The following is an 11,057-nucleotide window of genomic DNA, read 5'->3' as shown; positions in this document are numbered from 1 at the left end:
AACAATCAGTGATTTTTAATCGGATTTTGACCCAATTAATCATTTTGATTATAATTTTTAATTATTTTAAAAATAAAATTATTATTTATTCTAAATAAAATGAAATGAATATAAGATTCATTAAGAGCATTTGCAACGGTGGACGGACGGTGTCCGTCCGTCCGTGCCAGCAGCACGGAAGACGTCGTCCGCCGCTGGCACGGCGCTGCTCGATGCATTGAGCACGTCCGCCGCTGGCACGGCGCTGCTCGATGCATCGAGCACGTCCGTTGCCCGCGAGCAGGTGACGTGGCCGGACGTGATTGGGCAACGGCATAGCCGTTGCATTTGAATTTTTTTAAAAAAAAATCCGTTTTTTAATTAAAAAACCGATTAAAATAAAAAAAAATATTTTCCCACTTCCCAAAAAAAATATATCCGTTTTCTACCCCACTTTTAATTTTTTTTAAATTTCCCCCCCAAAAAAAATACACATTTTCATCTATAAATACCCTCACTTTCACACCAAAAAATTCACAACACACTACACAATTCTCATCTACATTCTCTCATTTCCATTCTCATCTACATTCTCTCATCTCCATTCTCAATCTTTCTTCCACTCATACAACATAACAATGTCCGGCCAAGGCGATCACCCTCCGGGCTCCCACGGTTGGAACCCCGATTGGTTCGGTTCACAACCGTTTCCTAGTCCGGAAACGGAATATTCGGCCCCTCCTCAAACCCAAAGTTCGGGCGTTCCAGGTGGCTACCGACCTTACCCGATCAACGACCAAGATGCCCCCGAAGGGCTATACGGGTGGACACCCGAACCTAGAGCGAGGTCGACTGCCCCCTCCCAAACTCCGACTCCTTCTACTCACGGTGTCCGCACACCGTACACTCTGGCGGAGATGGAGCAATTGTTCAAGGCTTTCTTGTCAATCTCCAAAGATCCGGAGGTTGGCACGAACCAATCCGACGATCACTTTTAGTGGCGCATTTGTCGCCGGTACAATGAAAACCGGCCGGAGGGAACAATCGAGTGCAACGAGAGTATGGTGCACAACGCCATCTACAGAGCCAATGAAGAAATTCAAAAGTTCCAAGGGTATTACCTCCAGGAAGAGCGGTCGGCGGGGAGCGGCCGGAGCGAGGTCGACATCATCAGTTCCGCCATGTGACCTACCAATCCATGAACTACAAGGCGTTCAAGTACCTCAACATTTGGCAGGAGACGCGGTCACATCCGAAGTAAAGGGGAGTCGTAACATCCTCCTCTAGCGGCTCCTCCAAACGGTCAAGGTCGGTATCCCTATCCGACACCGGCTCTGAAGACGTGGTTAGCCAACTTGCCGGAGCTAACTTGGGTATCCCCGACGCCGGCTCGAGCGGTTCCCAACGCCGACCGCAAGGAAGGAAGAAGGTGGCGGCCAACCGCCGTCGCGCCGCGACTCCATCCGGCGATGCTCCCGAACCCACTCCCATTCTCGTTCCCGTTCCCATGCCCTATGCGCCACCTCCACCCCCCACCAACTCGTTGTGGGCGATTTTGGCCCAACTCAATATGGCCGATAGGTCAACTATGACCCCCTCACAACTTCGATCGCACGAGGCCATGATATTGGGCCTCCAAAAACAAATGGGGGGTAGTGTCGCCGGATGAATAGTCTTCCACGGGGATATTTTAGCTTTAATTATGTAATTTTAATTTTTAGTATTTTAATTATGTAATTTTTAATTTTTAGGATTTTAATTATGTAATTTTTATTTTTTAGGATTTTAATCATGTCTTTTTTATTTTATTTGTAATTTGTAATATTATTTTAGTTTTTTTTAATGAATTTAATATTATGAAAATGTTTTTATTAAATTGAATAATAGAATGGTGGGACCCTTGTGCTCATCCTTGCGGAAAAGCACAGCTGTGGGTGTTGTGCTCTTGCCTAAGAGCAGACAGAAATAGTGGCGCCGGGCCCACAACCGTGCTCGTTGGCAAGAGCACGGTTGTGGGTACTCTAAGGCTCCTCGCCTCCCCTCCACCGTTCCAGCACCGTACACTCCCGAGAACCCGCTGCTCCGCCTCCGCCCCACCCTGACCCCCGCTTGCAGCCTCTCCCTCTTCAATCACAACTTCGGCAACACCTACAACCTCCCACCACCACCGCTGACTACTCTTCCCCCCTCAACTGCAACTGGTCCAATGTCGTCCTCCAATTCTCCTGTGCCTCCAACGGCATGCAATATGACTGTGTTTCCACTGTCTGGCTCGGCGGTGCCGAGCTCCTCCGCACCAGCACCCCGTAGTCCACCCCTCAAGGGATCTCCTGTACCTTCCGCAAAGACATTACTCGCTACTCTACCCTCTCCGCCATGCTCGAGAACATCGTCGACGACTTCTACATCGGCATCTTCCACATCAACACCATCTTCCTCTTCAACAACGTCATACAATCCCCACTCAAATCGAGTCCTAAAAAACACATATGCAACCCCCAACTGTCATTCGCTCCCACTGTGTCGCTCGAATTGGACCAAATCCTTGTCGAATTGATCATCCTGGTGTCCGCTGTCGGAGAGGAATGGTTCTAGTTCAGTATCCAGAGCGTTAACGGCGTCGTTTACAGGGAGATTCAAATCCCTAGCAACACGTACAGAGTCGTGGTCAAGGTCTATGTCTCCACTCACGGTGACGACGAATTATGATATTCAAACCTGCCCGATTACTACATTGAGAAAAATAATTAAACGTCAAGAGAGGCAATGTCGTCTACCGCGAGGTTCTCGTCAAGCTCGATACAATCAGAGCTTTCAACTTACATTCCGACAAAATCGAGCTCACTCCATTTCTAGGTATGCTGCTCGACGACAAACTGCACAATTTCAGATTCGGAGTCGCCGAATCGATCCCCTTCTGGCTCGTGGACGCCAAGTTTAAAAAAATTAGAAATATCAATGTTGTTTTAATTCATTTTTAGCATTTTAAATTAATTAGTTGCTAATAAAAATTAAGGGCGTTAATAATCAAAATTAAGAGTTTAATTGGATCAAAATAATATTAAAAGTCGTTGACTGTTACTATTTGATGGCTCCATCCATTTCGGACTGAGTCTGGCCCGAGTTGAAATATGTGGAATGCAATAATTTAAAACGTAATATTTGGAACATAAATCATGAAATGGTCATATATCTAAGAACAATTTTGGTTTTACTCTTTTTTCTAACAAATAAGTTTACCGTTTAATACATTAGATGACACAGTTACATTAGATTACTAAGCAGGCGCGGGACCACAAAATAAAAGGACTATATGAACTTTGGCGTGGTCCCTGATTATGTGACCGCAAGTTGAGAGAGGTTAGTGGTTATGATTCAAACTAACATTTATAGATACTTAAAACTACTCTCCCTCCATTTGTCAACAAATATCCCACTTTTACTGGCTAGAGTTTTAAAAAAAATTAGTACTAGTATTTAACTTTGTAAAAGAAAGTAGTAAAAGAAATTTGTACTTTGGATTTTTAATAAAGTATGAGTGGACGGAGTTGATGGAATATAGTCATAGAAATTTATGGGTTCCGTCCTAAAACTAATTGGTGATAGGAGGAGAGGTCTATGAGCCTTATATAATATGTGGACTCCGACGAACACCGGCGTGGGATAGTTATATTTGTGGAGTATATTTTAGTTTCAATTGCCAACAAATAGGGTTTGTTTTGAAATGAAATATTTATTGGTTTACGAACAAAAAAAATGAAACATTTAATAGGAAAGGGAGGATGAAAAATACTAATCAACTTTATTTTCATAACATATGGAGTGATAAATTTGAGATAAACATAATGTTCTTTGTTCAAGTTAAACTTAGTTATGCCTATTATCTTTCTCATCTCTCTCATCCTCAACATTATGTCAACGTCAAAGCTGATGTCCTAGTTCAACTTCATCTCCATTGTAACCATTCATTTATTTCACAGTGGCGATGAGATTTTGGGAATTTTCACTATGCAAGTCCTTTTAAAATTATGTAGTAGTACTATTTTGTAGTTTTGCAATACGTTTCTCATACTTAGTAACAAGTAGGGATGTCAATCGGGTCATGTCAGATTGGAGCCAAGCATTACTCCAAACCAATATGCCTTGAATCCAACCTAAGCTTGGAACTTGGTCCATTTCCAGTTTGAATCCGACACAAATCTACTAAAATCTGTCTAATAATCTAAATCTATCTGAAGAGAACGTGCAATGAAAGAAGTCTAACTGCCAGCCGCTCCTGTGCTTCAATGATAAACAACTCTCTTTATATATATATTGATTTGGACCACTTGGAACACATGTTGCAATGAAATTAAGATGAAGAACAGGGCCTAATTATATCTGAAACAACAAGAATTAAGTACTACTACTACTACTTCACAAGGTAATCAAATTTCTGTCCCGGAAGCATTCAACAGAGTCCTTGAGACTCTCCTCAAGAGGCCTAAAACTGATGCCCAAACTTTCAGCTCTCTTTCTAGATACTTGGTAAGGGGGCTTAGTCGGCCGATTCTCGGTTGTTGGGAGGTTGAGAGAAGGGAAATTGAGTTTCAAAATGTCGAATGCTTCAAACGAATAAGCCACCCTCCCAACCAGGCAGTATCTGCCGTTCGCAGAAGGATTCTCCATTGCTATAATATGTGCAAGAGCAACGTCTCGAACATCAACATACCGGTACACACCATTAGGCAGCAACTGTTTTCCTGCACATATATAATTACATAATGTTACATACATATCATATATAGAGGAGCTAGCTAGTTACATTACATGAAATGAATTTGGAAATTGGAATACCTTGTTTGATGAGATTGAGAAGAGCAACACAGCTCAAGTTGAGAGATGGCTGCAGGGGAGGGCCAATGGTGAAGCCTGGGTGTAATGTAACCAAGTCCAGCCCATTCTCTCGCGCCATTTTCCACGTCGCTGTCTCAGCTAGAGTTTTAGACAGAGCATACCATTCCTGCAGGATTCATTTTAATTTCGTCACCAATTGATTTCCTAACTGCTAAAATAAACAATACCTTCTTCTCCCGGCAGAAGATTGGATCCGAAAACATTGTCTCGTCTACTATAACATCATCACTTAGGTTTAACGAATCGTGGTTGAACATAACGGATGCAATCGAAGATGTGATGACAACTCTATTGATGGTTGATAATTTAATGCAGGAATTGAGCACATTGACGGTGCCCTTGAGCGCAGGATCAATTAGCTGTGTCTGGAGATGCCAAAATGTGTAATCAATGGAGTAATTCACACCATTAATGAAAGGGGGAATTAGATTAGGGATGAGAACCTGTGGATCGGAAACGGAAAGGGCAACGGGTGATGCAGTGTGAAAGACTGTTTGGCAGCCATCAACTGCAGAATCGAAGGATCCTTCCTCGAGTAAGTCGGCTTCGTATAAACGCAATCTCTCATTAGCTCCTTCGAGTGATGTTAGATGCGCAACCTTGCTTGAGTCACCTGCAATTTTATTGATTACAACACAATTCATATGCAATTATGAAGAATTGGGAGAAGATAATAAGATAAATTGAGAGAGAGGGGACTGACGGAGGTTCCTGACGGTGGCCTTAACAGTGTAGCGATGCTGGAGGAGAAGCTTAATCAACCAAGACGCTATGTAGCCGGATGCTCCTGTAACACATACTACCTTTTCCATTTCTGATTTCTCTCTCTCGCTGTCTATATGGAGAAATGAAGGTCAAATAGAGAGGAGAAATGGGCGGCCTCTTTGTCATCTTCCAATAGCGGAATATCATATGCAACCACGATTCGTCGTCTATTAGTATAACTGTATTTGGATTGCCGCCATGCAACTGATTTTGTTCAAGGTCCAAAGAAGTGGTCTTCCCTTCCACAATACAGGCCATTTTGTCATTTCCGTCCGTCTCATAATAAGAGTTTCAAGGTCCAAAGAAGTGGTCTTCCCTTCCACAATACAGGCCATTTTGTCATCTTAACTGGGACAGATGGAGTAGTATATATAAGTGAGATTCATATTACACTAACTTATTCAACTTACTTTTTTAAAATTTTTAAAATATGTGGGCAGTGGCCAAACCAAATAGGCATCCGATTGTGGGACGGAGGGAGTATCATTCACATTTGGATTGTCTTGCAATGCTGAATATACAAAATTGATAACAATCAAACCATTAACACCAAGCGTTTGTAGTCCAACGGTTAGGATAATTGCATTCCAAGCAATAGACCCGGGTTCGACGCATTCCTTCTTTTTCAAACTTTTATTCAAATGATAGGGGGGGAAGATTAATCATTAAACAACTCTACCCCAACCCAACGCTGGCTGTACCATATATCTTTTCAAACCAAAACTTGCTTAAATATGCACATTAAATGTAATTCCTTATTTTAGCAACTAAATCTTCTTGGCTTGACCAACGCAGCAGTATTAATCTGCCCCGCTCTCTCCCTCGAAACGACCACAGCGACTCCCGGCTCAACCTGTAGTGCAGCCTCAAGATCTCTGCATCTCTCTCACACAACTCCTCCATAAGCTTCCCTATCTCCACCCTAACCATCATTTTTGGTGGGAGCATTGGATTCAGCTAAACCATTAAGTCCTGTAACTATATTCATCTCATCCAATAATGCTATTTAATTTAATTAATTATTAATTTCCAAAGCTTAAGGTCAAAGCTAATTATGATACTGTAAACAGATAATATTAATTCGACATATAAAACTGTATATTTGAAGAGTGAAAACGAGCAATAAATCATTCAAAGACAAACATGGCATGAAAGAAGTCTAAATAACAGTAGACACATTTTGCAATGAAATTAAAATGAAGAACGCATCCAAACATGGCCTTATTTGCAAATTTATGTCCCGGAAGCATTCAACAGAGTCCTTGAGAGTGTCCTCAAGAGGCCTAAAACTTATGCCCAAACTTTCAGCTCTCTCTCTAGATATTTGGTAAAGCAGCTTAGTTGGCCGATCCTCCGGTGCTCTGCAAATATTTCTCGATCATATAATCCTTCAAACACTCATCTGATTCATATGCGATATAGTGAGTCTAATAGTAGTAAAAATGCTTACATTGTGGGGAGGTTGAGAGTAGGGAAATTGGGTTTCAAAATGTGGAGTGCTTCAAACCAATAAGCCACCCTCCCAACCAGGCAGTATCTGCCGTTTGCAGAAGGATTGCTGCAATATGTGCAAGAGCCACATCTCAAACATCCACATATCGGTACACACTACTTGGCAGGAACTGTATTCCTGCCCATAATTACATAATGTGAGCACTGAGTTTAGTAACTAACAAGATATGGATTCGGAATACCTTCTTTGATGAGAATGAGAAGAGTATAACAACTCAAGTTGAGAGATGGCTGCAGCGGAGGGCCAATGGTTAAGCCTGGGTGTAATGTAACCAAATCGAGCCCATTCTCTCGCGCCATTTTCCATGCAGCTGTCTCTGCTAGAGTTTTACACAGAGAATACCAATCCTGCACGATTATTTCTGTCATTGATCGATTCATTATATACAGTATATATACAGTATATAACATACATTCCTCTGGCGGCAGAAGATTGGATCCGAAAACCAAGTCTCATCTACAATAACATCCTCTCCTAGGTTTAGAGAATCGTAGTTGAATACTAACAGATGTAACCGAAGATGTGATGACAACTCTATTGATGGTTGATGATTTAATGCAGGAATTGACGGTGCCCTTGAGCGCAGGATCAATAAGCTAACACACACTACCTTTTCCATTTCTGATTCCTCTCTCGCGACCTCTTTGCCTAATTCCATAGCAGAATAAATGCCACGTTTTACATACTTGACTTGCCTCACATTGTAGTACTCAGTACTCTCTGTCTATATGGATTCAGATCCACATATAATTATTATCAATGGCTTATCGGACGATACAATTAATTACTCACCTAAAATGCACTTTCATTTTCAATGCTTTATCGGACGATACAATTAAATAACAATACTAATTTACTCATACTTACAATGCAGTTTCATTTTCTGAATCGTCATTAATATCAAGAGATATCAAAGACTCAAATAAACTATATCAATCAATAACATATTTTCACTTTAGAGTATTTAAGGTACTTACAGTCCTCCAAAAAATACCTCTTCCCATATCATAACATCCCTCCAATAGCCTCTCCCAATACTTCTTCCATTTAATTCACTTTAGAGTATTTAAGGTACTTACAGTCCTCCAAAAAATACCTCTTCCCATATCATCACATCCCTCCAATAGCCTCTCCCAATACTTCTTCCATTTAATTCATTTTAATTGATTGCTGTTAATCAAATATTAAAACAATTTACAAAATCAATTAGATAAAAAAGAGGAAAACTCAAACATACTTCATTTAAAAATGACTGTTAAAACAGTTAATTAAATAGGGAAATATAATTTCTGATAGTCGAAGGACTAATCTGCAATTTTCAAAACTGTTTAAAAAACTGTTAAAACAGTTAATTAAACGAAGAGACACACTGCTTCGTGAAGAGACGCGACGTTTCGTTATCTGGCCCTTCTTATTGATCTTTTCTGGTTCAAAGAGAGATAGCGGAATCAACATACGAATACTTCAAAACACCTGAATTGTATCCGATCAAATATTGGTAGAACCATCTAATTGATTTGATCTGAAAGTGTTTCATGCCTTTTAGGATATCCAATTGTTCATATTTCAGTAAATCTCCCTAACAATTGCCTCGCTCAAAAGCATGACGGCGTCGAACAGGTGCTTCGACACTCGCATCTTGATGCTTTGGGACAGATCCGATTTGGCGGCGCCCGATTAGATTTCTGCGGACCCGCTGGAAGCTTCTCTCGACATCTGCATCAATCGCCGTTTGCTAGCCCATCAGACGCCGGCAGCAGGGAACTGGGGGAGGAACCTTATTGACATTGTTGCTGAGATCGATGGAGCTTAAAACAGAATTGTCTCTGCTATAGGTGCCGGACACACCGAGCCTCATCCGCTTCAGGAAGCCCTCCGCAACTGGGAACTGCGTCCCGCACGGGGGATATTATGATTCGCCGGTGTTGGAAGAATCGCTTCATATATCTAGAGAGAATGAGAGGTGTGAATAAAATTTGTACTCGGTAGAACGAGAGATGTGAATAAAATGAAGTTCAAATGAGTCGTATATATGGAGTTGAAATAATAAAAAATATATAAAAATAAAAATCGGACGGCGGTCGTTGGGCGCACGCACGACGCGCAATAGGCGCCGAGCGACCGCTGAGAGCGGATCAACAACGACCTTCATCTCAGCGCCCTCGGATTGCCTCAGCGCTTGCAATAGGCACTGTTGCAACCGCCGTCCCGCTCGGCGGTCCGACGGGTGCCTATTGTGAATGCTCTTAATTAGATACTTCATCCGTCCCACTCAAAATATCCACATTCTCGAGTGACACGAGATTTTAGGAGTAAGTAGTGAGAAAAAATGTAGTTGAATATTTTAATGAGGAGAGGCGAGAGAGATTTATTTCTAAATATAGAAAGTGGACATCTTAATTAGGATAAATTAATAAAGAAATATGGACATCTTGGGTGGGATGAAGGGAGCATATTCGTTTATTCTCACAATTTTTCTTCAATGTTAAAAAAAAGTTTGAGATTGAAAAAAGAAGTATTATAAAGAAGAGAAACTAAATTTGATCACCGTTGGTGGGGTGGGGGCCTGGCTCCCGCCATGGCAAGTGATTTTGTTCAAGGTCTAAAGAAATAGTCTTCCTCCCCCCAAAAAAACACACACAAAAACATCGCTGCTAAAAGTTTTAGTGTTGCTCTCTTCATATTCACTTTAAACCATGAATCAAACACAGTATAATATATATTAATGACATTTAAAATACTGAGTTTGATTTTCTGAAGCATAGTTAATATCCCCAACTAATCTAATCTAATGATGACAGAGATATTAAAGACTCAAACAAACTATACCAACCAACAAGAAACATTCACTTTAATGGCATATATATTCATTTATTCTCACAATCTTTCTTCCTAGAAAGCAATATTTAAAAAAAAAACTATTTGAGATTGGAAAAAAGAAGTATTACAAAGAGGGAAACTAAATGTGATAGTTTTTTCAAGGTCCAAAGAAGCGGTCCTCCCCTCCACAAAACACTCACATAAAAATACATCTCAATGCTAAAAAAATTTAGTGTTACTCTCTTCTTCTTTACTTTGACCGAAAGTAGAAGAGTTTGCCATGAGTGGGGAACCCGGGTCTATTGCTTGAAAGGAAATTATCCTAGCCGTTGGACTACAAATGCTTTGATGTTTTCATGCCATCCACACTGTTTGAATCTATGTATGAATCTGTAGATATGTATTAATAGTCATAACCAAATTAATGAAAGACCAAGCGTTTGTAGTCCAACGGTTAGGATAATTGCCTTCCAAGCAATAGACCCGGGTTCGACTCCCGGCAAACGCATTCTTTTTTTTCTATTTATTATAGCTCTACGTCAACTCGGCTTTTAACGCATCCCACGTACGACCCTCCGCCCCAAAAACGACAGCCCCTCTCTGTGAAATAGATCATGAAAATGTACTACATTTGATTGTTGTTTTTGTAAAGAAGGTGGTAGTGAATTTATTCATATGTCTCTCAAGAAATGATCATATATGGTATCTGTGTTTGTAACAGTGAGAGAGTCTGAGAGAGATTGATGGCTTGATCTCCTCTCTTCTCCATATCCATCGACCATCAAATGTTCTCAATTTTAGATATGCCGTGATATCAACTTTTATGAATTTGGTGTTTATTTCTTCTGTAATTTTACTTTGTGAATTATTGATTGGCTAGCAGCTATTTAGCATTATGTGTTGTGTTTTTTTTTTAATTTTGTTGTGAATAATTTACGAGTAACATTTAATTAATAAAGTGTACACTATTACTACATGTGGAGACCATATCATATCACAAATGATCAAACTATACATTCACCAATTTTACAAAAAATTATCACTATTTATCTAGTTTATGCACTCATCAACTTAAAGTATTAAT

At 40.5% G+C, this 11,057-nt stretch overlaps 1 protein-coding gene and 1 non-coding gene across 2 annotated transcripts; one reads left to right on the top strand and one right to left on the bottom strand.

The window, feature by feature from the left end:
* Nucleotides 1-4,276: 4,276 nt before the first annotated feature.
* Nucleotides 4,277-6,136, bottom strand: LOC121790145 (phenylacetaldehyde reductase-like). Its single transcript, XM_042188426.1, has 6 exons — nt 6,051-6,136; nt 5,579-5,951; nt 5,319-5,488; nt 5,043-5,240; nt 4,816-4,981; nt 4,277-4,721 (listed from the first exon to the last, which is right to left on the bottom strand). Exons 2-6 carry the CDS (start codon nt 5,685-5,687, stop codon nt 4,396-4,398), a joined length of 969 nt encoding a protein of 322 aa, XP_042044360.1. The 5' UTR covers nt 5,688-5,951; nt 6,051-6,136; the 3' UTR covers nt 4,277-4,395.
* A 4,273-nt stretch (nt 6,137-10,409) lies between these two features.
* TRNAG-UCC lies at nt 10,410-10,481 on the top strand. Its single transcript has one exon. It is a non-coding gene; the product is annotated as a tRNA-Gly (tRNA).
* The last annotated feature ends 576 nt before the right edge of the window (nt 10,482-11,057 follow it).

The sequence above is a fragment of the Salvia splendens genome, unplaced genomic scaffold (genome assembly GCF_004379255.2).
Source record: "Salvia splendens isolate huo1 unplaced genomic scaffold, SspV2 ctg421, whole genome shotgun sequence".
Taxonomy (NCBI): Eukaryota; Viridiplantae; Streptophyta; class Magnoliopsida; order Lamiales; family Lamiaceae; genus Salvia; species Salvia splendens.
The sequence above is the reverse complement of the archived record's forward strand: the minus strand, read 5'-3'. Positions and strand labels throughout refer to the sequence as shown.

Coding starts and splice junctions, on each gene's coding strand:
- LOC121790145 (XM_042188426.1), bottom strand. CDS start 5,687: ATGGAAAAGGTAGTATGTGTTACAGGAGCATCCGGCTACATAGCGTCT. Junction 5,241..5,318: donor TTTCCGTTTCCGATCCACAG/GTTCTCATCCCT, acceptor TGGCATCTCCAG/ACACAGCTAATTGATCCTGC. Junction 4,722..4,815: donor TCTCAATCTCATCAAACAAG/GTATTCCAATTT, acceptor ATATATGTGCAG/GAAAACAGTTGCTGCCTAAT.